Source organism: Myxine glutinosa, chromosome 10 (assembly GCF_964187855.1).
Source record: "Myxine glutinosa chromosome 10, kmMyxGlut1.1, whole genome shotgun sequence".
Lineage (NCBI taxonomy): Eukaryota > Metazoa > Chordata > Myxini > Myxiniformes > Myxinidae > Myxine > Myxine glutinosa.
The window spans coordinates 83,871,139-83,887,881 of record NC_136270.1 but is presented as its reverse complement, the minus strand read 5'-3'; the positions used below and the strand labels follow the sequence as shown (position 1 = coordinate 83,887,881).

General features: G+C 45.4%; 1 protein-coding gene across 2 annotated transcripts in view; it reads left to right on the top strand.

The window, feature by feature from the left end:
- The window catches only part of LOC137415118 (caskin-1), a 256,481-nt gene that overhangs the window by 132,247 nt on the left and 107,491 nt on the right, over positions 1–16,743 (top strand). For both annotated transcript variants that reach the window (XM_068100691.2, XM_078785833.1), the window contains one exon: positions 794–845. In XM_068100691.2, coding sequence (XP_067956792.2) covers positions 794–845 — 52 coding nt within the window. The remainder of the gene's footprint in view (positions 1–793; positions 846–16,743) is intronic.

Sequence of the window (16,743 nt, the reverse complement as noted above, 5' to 3'; positions counted from 1 at the left end):
AAGGACTTGTACTGAATTAAGTATCTCCTATTATTTTACAAGAGCCTGGTGTTGGCTTAGCGGTTAGGGTACCGGCTTGGGATCCTAGGATCATGAGCTCGAATCCCGGTTCGATCGCTGAATTAATGCCAGGTGGGATTGACTCAGCCTGTCATCCTTCTGAGGTCGGCAAATTGAGTACCAGCTTGCTGGGATGAATGATTCCGGTGTGTACCCCGATTTAGAATAGGTACACCGTATCCCTGCATATTGTAAGAGGCGACTCAGGGTTGGTGTCAGGAAGGGCATAAAAACATTGCCTCAAACAGGGAACCATGATTGTCATGGGGCCCGCAAGGCTAATCTCCGCTCTAGTGGGGAAAATGGCCTTAAAACTATCATTCATTCATTTAATTATATTATTTTACGAGATCCTTTGTCCACCACATTATATTCTGGAGATTCTTTTGATTAGCATCAACAACAGCAGACCTCTGTGTCCTTCCTCCCTTTCCCTGTGGCTCAGTCGAGTGAAATGAGACAAGATGCCCCCATAAACCTCCTCAGTCCTGGTAATATATCAGAACTCAGAATCCTGAACTTGCACTCCACAGGATTTGCGGGCAAGTTTAAAATGTTTAGTATTCTGAACGAAAGGACTGAAGAGTATGAATACATTTTGGGTTGGGTTGGAGGGGATGCACCTTGCCCCACCTTGCTCTCCTGTAACAATCAAGTAATTCATACTTTTCTTACCTATTTTTAATCGCTGCCTTTATTTTTATCCACATCCCCTTTACCTTTATTTTTCCAGAGCTGTTGGGGTCCACGAAGAAGACGAATGTAAACTTTCAAGATGGCGATGGGTAGGTGCAAGTTTTAGTACCTGCATTGCATGTTGATGTTGGCAAGATAACTCTCCTGCGTACTGATTTTCGGGTATCACGGTTAAATTCAGGTCATTGTCTTGCTTATTACGTTGCCAGCCTGCTGTGAATAACATTTTGTTCTAGGTGTGACATAACCACAACCATCGATACCTCATTAATGAAAATCCACGACCAGAAAGAGACATTCAAACCATTTTTTGACCCTTGAGCTTGAAAGTGTCTCCATTGTCAATTTTCATGGTCCCAAACCAGTTTACCCATTTTTGTGATGTTGGGCTGATTGGCTCCATTCAACAGAAACAGTTCGTACCTATGACTCGGTAAAATGAACACACCTGGTCGGGTCACACCCTGGAATCTAAGCAGATTCGAGCCCTGTTTAGTTAGTACTTTTTATGCAAACGTCCATGGAACGGTGTTGTAGGCTCAAGAATAGCAGGATAGTTCAGTTAGTAGTTTGTTCACCTCTGAACTGTGTCTGGTCCTGGACTTGTTTTCCTGTGTGGTCAAATCAAACTAAAAATGCAATCCGGTAGGGGATGCTGTACCCTGGAGCATGCCATCGTTCAGTTGGGACATAAACCGCATGTCACATCTGCTTTTCGACACTGAATGTTAAAGGTCAAATGGTATATCTCTCAAATAGCAAGCCATTGTGTGCCAGTGCCCTGGCTAAATTCCCTCACTATGGATTAGTGAGTGTCTACAAAGAGATGTGGATGTTCTTTGATAGAAAACAAGTCGATAGATTAAGTTAATGGGGAGGTTAGACAGCACAGGCATGATGGGCCAAATGGTTTCCTCCTGTGTCGAAGTTTTCTTGCAGATAATGCCTTGTTTTTCACGCTTATTTGATGACTTCAGCCTAACTTTTTCTAACTTCAGCCTAACCTCCCTTTTGGCCCTCCTGCCTGGGATATCCATTTAGGACTAGTATTATGGAGGCATAATCAAAAGGCCTAAATTCACAACCATACTCTTAGCACCAGGTTTTTAGTGGCAATTGCTAGGTGCCTGTGTGCTGAGCCTGTGATATACACAGCTGGTTTCCTGTGTGCTTGAATGGACAGGGCTGCCCCGGGCTACACAAAAAATACTATTCTCAGCTTTTTGAGTCTGGTTTATACAAAGCACAATATCGAGCCAAGTACTATATGTGTGTGTATGTACAGTCGTGGCCAAAAATATTGGCACCCTTGCACTTTTTTCAAATAACTCACAATTTTCACTAAAAATAAGTTGAAATTGACAAAAGTATTTGGTCTCCACAATTCTTAATTTCATTGTTAATATTACAGAATTATTTCACTTTCACAGTTTTTGTTTCAGAACTTAATATATCCTTTTGAATCAGGAAATAAAAAGAAATGCCATTGACAAAATTATTGACACCAACAACAACAACAACATGCATTTTAAAGGCCATTTTCCCTGCTAGAGCGGGGGTTAGCCTTGCGCTCCCCATGACAATCTTCTCCATTTTGCCCTATTTTCTACATCTCTCCTTGTTAACCCCCTTGCCCGCATTTCTTCTTCCACCATCTTTAGCCAAGTCTTTCTCGGTCCTCCCCGTCCTCTGCTTCCTTCTACATTCATTTCCACCACTCTTCTCAACCAGTCACTTTCATCCTTCCTCAACATATGACCAAACCATCTCAACCTGTTCCTCTTCACAGCATCAATCACAGGCTCTATTCCCATCATCTTTCGCAATTCATCATTTGTCTTCCTCTCTCTCAACGATACTCCGCACATCCGTCGAACCATTCGCATTTCCACCCTTTCCAACCTTCGTTGCTGCTCTATGTTCATTACCCATGTCTCGCTCCCATAAATCATAACACTTCTCACACATGCAGCATACACTTTTCCCTTCAGCTTCAACGACACTCCCCTCATCATCAGCACGCCACTCAGTTCCCGAAACTTCTTCCATGCACATCTCACTCGAGCAACCATTGCCGAGTCTGATCCACCTTCTCCATTCAGCATGTCTCCGAGGTAGCAAAATGTTTTCACACCTTCCAGCTTCATGCCGTCTCCAAGATCCAACTCAACATTTCCTCCATCTGCAGCTCCCTCTGTGCACACCTTACATTTGAATGTAGCTGCCACACTGGTTAATGACCCTCTCAGACCACTACATTTTTGATGAACCCACTCAGCGCACATTGTACATTGAATGGAGTTCACTCCGACACCCTTCCTACACACAGCACAGGGCCACTTCCCAGTTCTTTCCACCTCACCACATGCTTTACCACTTGCCATCACCTTCGTCTTTCCGATATTCACCTTCAGACCTTTTGTCTCCATACATTCCTTCCATGTGTTCATCTTTTCCTTCAGTCCATCCATACTTTCCGCAATCAACACCAGATCATCTGCATACAACAACTCCCACGGTAAACCCTCCTTTACGTTCTGAGCCAGCACCTCCATCGCAGCTACAAATAGTAGTGGACTTAGTACCGACCCATGATGCACTCCCAACTTCACCTCAAACTCACCACTGTTCCCGTCCTTCGTCCTTACAGCTGTGCGCACTCTTTTGTACATTGCCATCACTACTCTGATCAACCATTCCTCCACTCCTAACTTCCTCAATGCCCATGTCAATACTTTGCGTGGTACCCTATCGAATGCTTTCTCCAGATCAACAAACCCAAGAAACAACTTCTTCCTCTTCTCCATGTACTTCTCCTGCAACTGCCTCACAATGAAAAGCGCGTCTGTCGTTCCTCTTCCTGGCATGAATCCAAACTGCATTTCGTCGATCTTCACTTTCTTCCTTATCCTCCTCTCCAACACACTTTCCAATACCTTCATTCCATACTCCAATAACTTTATCGCTCGGTACGAGCCACACTCCAGAGGGTCACCTTTCCCCTTGTATAGAGGGACGAGGGTACTCAGTTCCCAATCCACTGGAATGCGGCCTTCTTTCACCACCAGATTACAGATCTCTGTCATTCTCTTCACACCCCAACTTCCTGCTGCCTTCAACATATCTCCCACAACTCCCGTCGGCCCTCCCGCTTTTCTACCCTTCATTGCTTTTATCGCTTCCTCAACTTCCTTCTCCGTTATCTTCTCTGCCGGTCCTAAAACTGGGTTACTCTCTATGTTGCCATCCCATTCTCTGTTGCCATCCAGGAGACTGTTTCACAGCACCACTTGGTTGTCTGCGACGTAAGGGTGAAAGGTGCGAGGAGAGCTCGGCGGGTGAAGTACCAACCGAGAATGAAGGTGTGGAGGTTGAAAGAGGTGACAGTAAGGGAGGCATTAAAAGAGAGGCTGAGTAGGGTCGAGGATGATGTGGTTGAGCTTGAAAGTGGTTGGATGTCAATGAAAGCTAGTCTGTTGGGAGCCGTCGGTGAGGTATGTGGATGGACAAAAGGACCACCGAGGCACTCGGAAACATGGTGGTGGGATGATGAAGTTGGAAAGCGGATTGACGAGAAGAGGAAGAAGTTCAAGGAGTGGCAGAAGGCGAAGGGTACGGGAGCAGAAACAGCAGAGCATAAAAGTTATAAGGCAGCCAGGAAGGCTGCAAAGAAAGAGGTAGCAAAGGCGCAGGAGGCATGTAGGAAAATGTTCGGAGAACGCTTGGATTCGGAAGAGGGTCAGAAAGCAGTATTCAGGATTGCAAAGCAGATAGCGAAAGAGAGGTGTGATGTGATGGGGGTGAGCTGCTTGAAGGATGAAGTGGGACAAATCGTTGTCGACCCAGATGGAATTAAAGGAAGATGGAAAAGATATATGGAAATGCTGTTGAATACAGAGAATGAATGGGATGGCAACATAGAGAGTAACCCAGTTTTAGGACCGGCAGAGAAGATAACTGAGAAGGAAGTTGAGGAAGCGATAAAAGCAATGAAGGGTAGAAAAGCGGGAGGGCCGACGGGAGTTGTGGGAGATATGTTGAAGGCAGCAGGACGTTGGGGTGTGAAGAGAATGACAGAGATCTGTAATCTGGTGGTGAAAGAAGGCCGCATTCCAGTGGCTTGGGAAATGAGTACCCTCGTCCCTCTATACAAGGGGAAAGGTGACCCTCTGGAGTGTGGCTCGTACTAGAGTCCCTGTATATAGAGAGTTGTGTCAACTCAGATTTGGACGCCATTTTGTGTCTAAATGTGTCGGATTAGATATACATGTACATTCGCTATATGGGGTGATATATTCTAAACCTGCTAAAAAAAAATTTACTACACATATTTAGTCTTATTATTACAAACAGGTGATATTTGTTTTGTCAAAAACTCAGCTATTGCCGTGAAAAAGAGCTGTGTGGTGATATTAAAAGTGGTATGGCAATGCATATTACAAGCCAACACTGCATATAAGAGCTAACATTATAATTAAGACAAACCAATGCTGTCGTTCTCTGAATTTTAATAACTTTTAGAAAGGAGTGTGGGCATATCCAATATTTTTAAAAGGGTGCCGAGAGCAATTCCGGTGTAGGACTTCCAGCCGACATATAGTCTAACACACTTGAAACAAATTCTGTACGTGGTATTGCCATATTTCTATAGTGTACAACTTTAGTTTTATCGACATTTATATTCAATTTCCATTGTAATGATTTAACAAGCTGCAAGTCAGCTTCTGCCTCTGACATAAGGAAAACGTCATCGGCATCTAGTAAGATTGAAACGTTCATTTATTACTACACCCTTGCCCAGAACTCTGATGGATATTGCCTGATCGATTAATATGTTTCATAGCTGGCGACTTGGCTGCACAACCCGCAAAAAAATTGAGCAGGGTTCTTCCCACGGAAATGCATTTTTGGTCAGCTCCTTGAAGATTATAAACAAACACAAATCACTTCCCTTTAAAAGGGTTTTCAACGGACAGACAACCAAAAAAAAACCGAGCAGATAGAATTGCTTTTGAACATCAATCATCAAGCGGCGTGGGCCTACCTGGCAGAGTCTCGAGGAGTCGATCGCTTTCCAGCTCTTTCGTCTGACTTTCGCTTCCCAAATTTGTCTTCTGACTTTATCACTTGGAAATCTATACATCTTATATTTCCCAGATTGGTTTGAACAACCAAAAGCAGAACAACCAGTCATTTTGTTTGGCAATAAACAACATTCCCGTACCAAGCTGACGTTCACGCACGGTGAAGTTAGACACAAAATGGCGCCACGAAATCACGTGACCAGAAATCTCGGGTCAGCGCATGGCGCAACTCTCTTTATACAGGGACTCTAGCTCGTACCGAGCGATAAAGTTATTGGAGCATGGAATGAAGGTATTGGAAAGGGTGTTGGAGAGGAGGATAAGGAAGAAAGTGAAGATTGACGAAATGCAGTTTGGATTTATGCCAGGAAGAGGAACGACAGACGCGCTTTTCATTGTGAGGCAGTTGCAGGAGAAGTACATGGAGAAGAGGAAGAAGTTGTTTCTTGGGTTTGTTGATCTGGAGAAAGCATTCGATCGGGTTCCACGCAAAGTATTGACATGGGCATTGAGGAAGTTAGGAGTGGAGGAATGGTTGATCAGAGTAGTGATGGCAATGTACAAAAGAGCGCGCACAGCTGTAAGGACGAAGGACGGGAACAGTGGTGAGTTTGAGGTGAAGGTGGGAGTGCATCAGGGGTCGGTACTAAGTCCACTACTATTTGTAGCTGTGATGGAGGTGCTGGCTCAGAACGTAAAGGAGGGTTTACCGTGGGAGTTGTTGTATGCAGATGATCTGGTGTTGATTGCGGAAAGTATGGATGGACTGAAGGAAAAGATGAACACGTGGAAGGAATGTATGGAGACAAAAGGTCTGAAGGTGAATATCGGAAAGACGAAGGTGATGGCAAGTGGTAAAGCATGTGGTGAGGTGGAAAGAACTGGGAAGTGGCCCTGTGCTGTGTGTAGGAAGGGTGTCGGAGTGAACTCCATTCAGTGTACAATGTGCGCTGAGTGGGTTCATCAAAAATGTAGTGGTCTGAGAGGGTCATTAACCAGTGTGGCAGCTACATTCAAATGTAAGGTGTGCACAGAGGGAGCTGCAGATGGAGGAAATGTTGAGTTGGATTTTGGAGACGGCATGAAGCTGGAAGGTGTGAAAACATTTTGCTACCTCGGAGACATGCTGAATGGAGAAGGTGGATCAGACTCTGCAACGGTTGCTCGAGTGAGATGTGCATGGAAGAAGTTTCGGGAATTGAGTGGCGTGCTGATGATGAGGGGAGTGTCGTTGAAGCTGAAGGGAAAGGTGTATGCTGCATGTGTGAGAAGTGTTATGATTTATGGGGGCGAGACATGGGTAATGAATGTAGAGCAGCAACGAAGGTTGGAAAGGGTGGAAATGCGAATGGTTCGACGGATGTGCGGAGTATCGTTGACAGAGAGGAAGACAAATGATGAATTGCGAAAGATGATGGGAATAGAGCCTGTGATTGATGCTGTGAAGAGGAACAGGTTGAGATGGTTTGGTCATGTGTTGAGGAAGGATGAAAGTGACTGGTTGAGAAGAGTGATGGAAATGAATGTAGAAGGAAGTAGAAGACGGGGAAGACCGAGAAAGACTTGGCTAAAGATGGTGGAAGAAGAAATGCGGGCAAGGGGGTTAACAAGGAGAGATGCAGAAAATAGGGCAAAATGGAGAAGATTGTCATGGGGACCGCAAGGCTAACCCCCGCTCTAGCAGGGAAAATGGCCTTTTAAAATGCATGTTGTTGTGTTGTTGTTGTGGCGTGGCAAAATGTACGGACAGGTACATTTGACGATTGGATTAACAATTGGGTATACAAGGGTTGTTGCGTTCTGTATTAGTGGAAAACAACTGCTGCACGTCTCCAAAAGTTATTGCTGCTTCCTCTGGAGATGGTCCGTCAACTCGACAATGCTGTTTGTCATGGAGTGGTGGCTTTACGAAATTACGGCATGAAACAGCGTGCTATTGCTCGGCAGTATGGCATCACTCAAGGTCAGGTGTCAAAGATCCTGAAACGAAATGCTCAGAGGGGTGTCCCTACTCCAATCCCGAGGCCAGGACGTCCCCGCAGAACCACAAGGAGGGATGATCGCCAGCTGCAACGGTTAGTCCGCAATGGCCGTACCAAGTCAGCTATTCGGCTTAGGACTGAGTGGCAGCAACTGACAAATGTGCCTGTATCCAGAAGGCAAGTCAACCAACGACTGGTTCAAGCAGGCTATCATGCCAGGCGTCCCCTGAGAAAGCCACGCCTGACCAGACAACACCGCCAGCGCCAATTGCAGTGGGCCAGAGAGCACCGTCAATGCCAGCCAGGACACTGGAATCACGTGATCTGCAGTGACGAGTCTAGATTTCTGGTCTATCGTCAAGATGGCCGTGCCCGAGTGCGCAGAAAAGTGCCTGAAGCCTACAACAAAGATTGTATAGTGCCAAGAGTCCAAGCTGGAGGTGGTGGGGTGACCGTTTAGGCTGCTTTTCATGCAGGCGGCAAAACTGACCTGGTTGCTCTGAATGGAAACCTGAACCAGTTCAAGTACAGGGCCATTCTGGAAGAAACATTGCTTCCATTTGCTCGTGCAGCCTTTCGAGGAAACTTTGTCTTCCAAGATGACAATGCACGACCTAATCGTGCTCGCATGATCCAACACTTTCTTGCTGACCGTGGTGTAGAGCATATGGAGTGGCCTGCCATGTCCCCGGATATGAATCTGATAGAGAACTTGTGGGCAGAATTAACGCGTCAAATCGACCACTTGGACCAGCAGACGACCTCTGTGCGTGAATTGCAGCAGGCTATTATCACTGCATGGTAAGCGATTCCTGTCCAACCCTTGGCAAATCTCGTGAACAGCATGCCTCAACGTGTACGTGCTCTCCTGAATGCTCGTGGGGGTTACACGAAGTACTGAACTGTAATTTTACTGTCCGTAATCCCAGTCGTAATTTAACTTTTGTTTTTGTTAAAAAAAAATTTGGCTAATGTGCAAAATAAAGAGATACTTCTGGAAAACGTACAGAAGTTTAACACAGTACTGTCCATGAATTGAGTTCGATATCAGTTTACATCACTTTCAAGGATCTATTTATTTGCTTCGAAATGTCAAATGTGGTTTTTGTTTCTTTTAAAGGTCACATTAACAAAATCTAGAATAATTTCAACATAATTCCAATGAACTTTTGGTTCTAAGTCAACTTGAAAAGTAAGTGCACCCCCACAAAAAAAATTCCATATTAAATGCCAAGTCTGTATATTGTCATGTGACTACCCTCTGGTGAACACCACAGGGTGACACAAATGACCAAATGAGCTTTATCTCTGAGGCGTTCAATTCAATGGCGGACCATCGTTATACGCATGGGGAGCAAGTGGGGGAGAAGCCGTAAGCGCTTACCTTCACGAGTCCACCCGAAGTCCTCGACCCTGCAATAAATCAACTCAAACTGACACAGAATTAAAATGTACAAAAAATACCGGATTTATTAAAGAAAATGCCGGTCACAAAATAATGCACAATAAAACTATATTCCTAATTGGAGCGCTCCCATACAGACCTAAATACCGACAAAGGGAAATATAACTGAAAATATATACGTATTTGTATGGCACTTATCTCTGAGCAGCTCTTGAACCTCGTCAGGAATCGTCAAAACCTGTCCAAGGCCTCCACGTCCTTGCGCGTGAAAACCGCAGGCTGCACTCCGTGGGTGAGAACTAGGTCTCACCATGTGCTCCGCTCACTCCTGGCTTTGTGGGTGAAGCAAACAGGCCGTGCCCGTCCACTCGTCTCTGCTCGGGAAACTGCAGTTCTCGGTCCGCAGTTCCTCCTCACGATCATGATGAAGATGTCAGAATACGACCCTTCACTACCGGATCCAGCAACCGAGAGATACAAAATCGTGGCTGCTCCCAATAAATGTCCCTCACCCAAGAGCGCACCATATATCTCCCCACTCTTTAAGAATGTCCCTCCTCCGAAGCACCCCTACACAAGAGAGAAATCCATGAGGAAAGTGAAAGAAGACGAAAGAAACAAGATGTCGGGACACGACTGTTCGTGATGAATCTTCCTTGCTAAAGGGCAATAAGCGACCGTTCGCTGTGGGATCCAGAACAAGAAAAAGAAAATGTCGGCCGAACGTTACTTTATAGTCAAGGCTCTGACGTCATCTCACGACATCTCCGTGTCCGCTCCTATCAGTGAGTTCCATCTTACCAGTCCTCGTGCCAATCAAATCCCTGACTAATCACTGCTCTTCTGGGCGTGGCTCCACGGCCCAGCCTGATGGAGGTAGTGATGCAGCGGCTGCGGCACCAGCGCTAGTGTTTGACACCTGGTTTCCAGTTGGTTTTTAATTAGTGTCATTAATTATGGTGTCGATTGTTTGGCTTGGCTATGGTGTGTAGTGCAGTGTCATAAGGAACACAGGAAAAACAACAGAGGAAATTACATACAGGGGATCAATTCCCCATAATCCTTGGCTAATTAAAAAACCCACCGCTCTCATGGGGATGAAGATACACTTACACGACATCGTCTAAACGAATTTCCTACTTAATACATGGGCTTCTTCTTCTTCACGACAGTCAGAGCACACTAATCTAAACTCTCTACCTGGCTCTAAGGCAGTGGTTCTCAAACTTTTTTGGACTACCACCCCCTTCTGCCCTCTTGGACCGTCCCAATGCCCCCCTTGTCCTATCTTTCGTGGTCGGACACCCAGAATTTATGGAGATAGGAAGCAAAAATAACAGAAGCCAAATATTTTCTGAATAATATTTTACTTCATTTTACTTTACTTTTTATTTTATTTTGCACGACCTACAATGTTTCCGCAGAACAGGTCCAGGTGAAACAAACTGGGAATCTGTTATCACAGGCCCAAATACCGTTAGTGTGAAGGGTGGGCCTGGTGACTCGCTGCGAAATTACGAACGTCTGGCTCCATCTCAGTGAGGTAGAGATGCAGATCGCCCCTCTTGGTAATGTCAAGGCGGTTTCGATACTTGGTCAGCAGCACCATCACGGCGCTGAAACCTCTTTCAACGAGGTATGATGTGGGGAATGCCATCAGCAGCAGTTCTGCCTCTGTCCACATTGCGGTGTATTCGCCCCGCTCCAGAATCCAGAATTTGCCGTATTCATGCTGCGAGAATGTTGCCTTCGCCTCATCATCATTGTGGAGGTTGATAATTTCGTCCTGTAATTCGCGCTTCACATCTTGAATGTCACATTTGAATGGGTTGATCACCCATGCTGTCACCGACAGTTCTAGCATGTCTCTGAAACGCTGCTCCATATCTCCACGAATCTTCTCAAGGGGATTGCAATAAACGAGCAGCTCTTCATCAGAAACAGCAGTTTCCTTTGCCAACTGGGGAAAGTGGTACATATCTCTGCGGCCGAGGGTTTCCCTGTGCAGAGTCGCCTTGGTTACGAACGCGCCAATCACTTTCTTTGCTTTAATCAGCGTCATATGGTCACCCTGGAGTTGTTTGTTGACATCATTCAGTACACTGAATATGTCCGTGAGGTAAGCCACATCATGCCCAATGGCATTCACTTTCTCCGATAGCTCCGTATCAATTTCCGACAGAAACCCGACCACTGTTGAGAACAGGGCATGGAAACGGGTCAAACAAGTGCCTTTGGACAACAATCGAACTTCAGTATGCAACAGGAGCCGCTCGAATGCCTCATCGTTCTCCTGGCAAAGCTGACGAAACAGCCGATCATGCAGAGACGACACCTTGATTTTATTCACTGCTTTTATTACTGTTTGGAGTGATGTATGAAGTCTGGTGCTGAGAGCTTTTGCTACAAGATGCTGGCGGTGCACGACACAGTGAATGGCGAACACGGACGGTACCTGGTTCTTCAGAAGCGCAATAATACCACGCTGGCGGCCAACCATCGCTGGTGCCCCGTCCGTCGCGCAAGCGAGAATGTTCTCAATCGGTATGTTCTTATCAGAAAAGTACTTCTCCAACGTTTGGAAGATGGAAGAACCCTTCGTACCGGTCTGGAGAGAGCGGGCAAACAACATTTCTTCCACCATTTCCTGATCACGGATGAAGCGAACGTAGCAGAGTAACAGAGCTTCACTGTCACGCAAAGTGGACTCATCCAGCTGGATGGCGAAGTGTGTGCTTCTCAACTCACTACACAGCTTATCTTCTACATCTGATGACATTTCATCAATCCGCCTGGCCACGGAATCATTGCTGAGTGCAATCGACTAGAGAACTGGATTCGGATCCTGGCCCATAACGGTTTTTATCACTTCCCCAACAGCTGGTTTGATCAACTATTCGCCGATTGAATACGGTTTTCCAGATCTGGCGATGAGCAATGACAGCTTATACGACGCTTCCAGTCCTTTATCCACGAGCTTTTGGCTGGCTTTGAACATTGTCGTTACCGTGGATCGCTTCTCAAATTTCTCTTTCAGCGATTGGAAATAGCTGACCTCTGCGTGAGCCTTATCACTGTGCTTTTTACTCAGGTGCTCGCTCAGTCGAGATGATTTCATTGCTTCATTGGACAGCGTGATACCACACAACAAACACATCGGTAACTGTTTGTTCGTCAGAGATGGAATGAATCCATACTTGATGTATTCAACGGAATACTGACGACACTTTTTCTTTGAGGCCGACATCTTGAAGCCGACCGGACGTGAAGCTTTTTTGAATAACGAAATCAACACGCCAAAATGTCGAAAGACTAACACCAGCGCTAACACTGACTGTTCATACCTTGCCCAATGCCTGTGCTGGCAAGGCCAGGCTGTAAAGTTGAACCAGGCACGTTGAATAGTCCAGCACGAATAGAGTGTATTATATCCCGCATAAAAAGATTCTTGCAAGCCGATTGGTTGAAATGGCACCACGTGACAAAAAATAGTGTTGTACTATTGGCCGCATTGGTGGCCAATAGTATTTCGCTGGTGTCATACACTATCATGTTTGTTGCGTGAGCATGTATGGACAAGAAAATACCTACACGACATCAGCGAATATGTGATCATAAAAACCATGCGGAGGGGGAAAGAATGTGGTCGTTGATTGGATGGCCAATTTGCCGAATGGCACCAGGTAACCTGTTCAGACTGCAGGAAGCCCAATGAGCGCTCCAAATCGCCGCTGCTCCTCTGAATCGCCAGTGCCCCCCAAATCATTGCCAGCGCCCCCCTACCGAATGTGGACTCTCGAGTGTCCCCCTGAAAGTTCCCAGCGCCCACTGGGGGGCGGTAGGGACCACTTTGAGAACCTATACTCTAAGGTAATCATTGTCTACCCCCGACAAACATAACTGTGTGTGTGTGTGTGTGTGTGTGTGTGTGTGTGTGTGTGTGTGTGTGTGTGTGTGTGTGTGTGTGTGTGTGTGTGTATGTGTGTGTGTGTGTGTGTGTGTGTGTGTGTGTGTGTGTGTGTGTGTGTGTGTGTACAGATAATGGGAACACAGCCAGGTATGTTGGCTCAGAGTGTGATTTTACTGCATTATATGACTTTCCCTCGCACAACAAGTGTGACTACGACTCAAGTAGAGATGAGTTGGGAATCTCTAAATCACCCCCAAGTTGTTCAGACTTGTCACCTTGTAATTTTTATTTATTTGGACCACTAATAGAACATTTGTCCAGCATTAGTTTCCATATGATGAAGTCGTCAGAGCTCTTGTACTGGAATGAATGTGTGCCCATCTCAAAGGTATTTACACAGATCCAAGGCACTGGTGGTACAACAAAGTCTCCTCTGAACTGTCTATCCTGGGTTTGAATTCTGACACAGCTTTAAATTGTCATTCTCGTGTTTCCCTGGCAGGGCAATTCATCAATATGTGTGGCGTCCCTCAGATGGACATTAAACTGGATGTCCTGTCAGCCAGCATTAGTTGCTGATTTTGGAAGATCTCAGTGTCCTTCATGAAGAGTAGGTGAGGCATCTCTTGCACCATGACCAAATTCCAAATTCCTGCTTTAATCAGCAGGGGGCACCCCATCAGCAGCACAGCTCTGCCCCAAGACAATGATGCTACACACAGCCATGTGCTGCATATGAAAGAAGAAGTGGCACAAGTTAGTTTGTCAGAGAAAATTGTCTGATGAATGCCTAATGCTCAAAACCTCAGCTGTGCCTGACTCCAAAGGTGGATAACATACTCTTAGCAGCTTTCAGTTGATAAAATAAATTTCTTAACCATGTCCTAAAATAAAGATTATTGAACAAGAAGTGTTGGAGGAGTGTTTGGGTTTGTTTGTTTTGCATTCTGTTCTGAGCACTTCGCTCTTGATGCTGAAATCCCAGGTTCAAATCCATTGATGGAAAAGTATTTTGATGTCTTATAATGTCCTTGTCCTGTTGATTGATGTATAAGCTCCTCCATGAGTCTGAGATCACTATTATAAATATATAAACAAGAAAGATGTCACGTATAGCAAGGTACTTGCAAAATACAAATAAAAATGGTTGCCATGGAAACAGCAATTTGTCAAATTTCTAAATTATGACCTATCAAGTTTCTCACACGATTGAATGTTATGCATAACAAATTTGGCTGATACATTTTAAAATTGAGGCATAATAGGTGTTTTGTATGCTTCATATAGCCTTGACCTTTGACTAATTTTGACCTCATTTTAGACGTACAAATAAGCTGCGTAAGTTTTATATTTGACATGTTCAAAAATTACTGAGTTATGGAAGTAATAAATTCTCAAAAGGTCCTATTAGAGCAGTGATTCTTAACCTTTTAAAAAGCGCCGAACCCTAACAAAACCCACCAAACACTCGCGGAACCCCTCAAATTTGACAAAAAAATTAAGAAGAATTGCATCTTAATGCATTTTCTGTTCGTCTTTTCGGGAGACGATCTGGGAAATGCGTGGTTTTGTTTTGGCAAGGGCCACGCTCAAATCATTTTCGCATGCAAGCCTGCTCCTTTTCTTTGTTTAATGTCCACCAGTTTCGAAAACGCATGCTCGCAGAGATACGTTGTAACGAACAGAGTGAGGATCTCAAGGGCAATTTTAGCGATGTGAGGATACCCTTCCATTTGGCGGCACCAAAACGTTGAGAGCGTTGTTGTGCCGAAGAGTTGTTGTTGAGTCTGGCTCTGCTGAAGTTCGATGAGGTCGTCGAGGTATTGGTCGTTGACATCTGCCGTTGCAACGTCGAAAGTAAACGACTGCCGCACCCATGCTGGGTATTGCTCTTGGTCGGGGAAGTAGCCGTCGAATGACTTTCGCAGCTCATCCAAGTGCGTGGCAATCGCTTGCTTTAGCTCCCCCGGTACAGCAGTGCCTCCAACTTCAGACTCATTTTCGATCCTGCTCACGCACTCATCCAGTATCGAAAAGTTCGCGAAGTTGTCGTTCTCTGTTCGCCGCCTCCACAACAGTAACTTATTTCGGAAAGCGCTCAGGTTTTCTTCAGATTCGATGACATTCACTCCACCGCCCTGCATCTGGCAATTGAGATGATTGAGTGCGTCGAAGATGTCAGCTAAGTACGCCAAGGCGAGGATGAACTTTGACTCTTGGAAGTGCGTTGCATGGCAATGCTGGTGTTCTCGCAAAAACAGGGCTAATTATACACGCAAGGCAAAAACACGGCTCACTGCCTTCCCTCGTGATAACTATCGAACGTTAGAGTGGTAGAGAAGGACTTCGAATTCAGAGCCGATTTCATTGCACAGCTCCTTGAAGATGCGATAATTCAGAGCACGGCTTCGCATGTAATTCACAGTTTCAACGACTATTTTCAGAACATTGGCAAGTTTTGGGGCAGTGTTTTTGATGCCAGCACGTGTCTGTGCAGGACACAGTGCGTGACGATGATGTGTGGTGCATTGGCCTTCACCAGCACTCCAAAACCGGAGTTGCATCCCAGCATGGCTGGAGCTCCGTCCGAGCAAACTGCAGACACCATGTTCCACGAGAGGCCGTTGTTTCTGAAGAAGTCGTCCACAAGCTTCTTCACATCAGCTGCCTTCGTCGTTGTTGTGAGAGGCTTGCAGAACAGAAAGTCTTCCTTGATCTCGTCTCCTTTGACATAACGCACAAATAAGATGAGCTGGCTCAAATTCGAAATGTCGGTGGTCTTGTCGAGTTGAAGGCTGAATTTCGTCGGGCTCGCGACTAAATCTGCAACTACATGGGCAAGGATGTCGTCGCTTATGTCATCGATTCTGCATCTGATGGTGTCATTTGAGAGTAGAACGAGAGACAACTTGTTTTCAGCAGCTTTTCCCAGCATGATGTTGGCCATCTTCAACGCGGCCAGTTTGATGAGTGTCTCGCCAACGGTGTGCTGTTTGCCCTGCTTTGCGATCAGGTATGCAACTTCATACGACGTGGTGAGGATCGGTTTGTCAATTGGAATGAAGCCGAGATTGGGCAAGGTAGCACTTGCGTCGAATCGGACTCTCTTCAATTTGAATTCATCCAGCGTTGCGTCTTTGTACTGCCCCTCGCCGTGCAGTTTTTTGAAGTGTTCCCGTAGTTTTGCTGGTGCTAGGCTGGAGTTGCTCAACTTGACATTGCAAAGTATGCATTGAGGACGCTGACTTCCGTCCCGTTCCGTCAAACACATGAACCCGTACCGCACGTAATCCTCTGACCACTTCCTTTTTTTGCTCGACATACTGCAAAAAAAGAAAGAAAGAAGTAACAAACTGATCTTAATTGAGTTCGGGAAAATAATTATATGACAAAAATTTAAAAAGGAACATGCTTAAATATAATCAGTACCCCTCTGAAAACTGAGAAATTTTAACGAAGAAAACACAACTTATCGTTACGATGATGGGATTTATTATCTACTCAACTCTCTGCCACCTCAAATCCCATAAGAATATTACATAGAAAACTGCAAATTGTTAGTTTTGAATTGCGACCAAAGGAGTTATATCACCTCCACCTAATTTT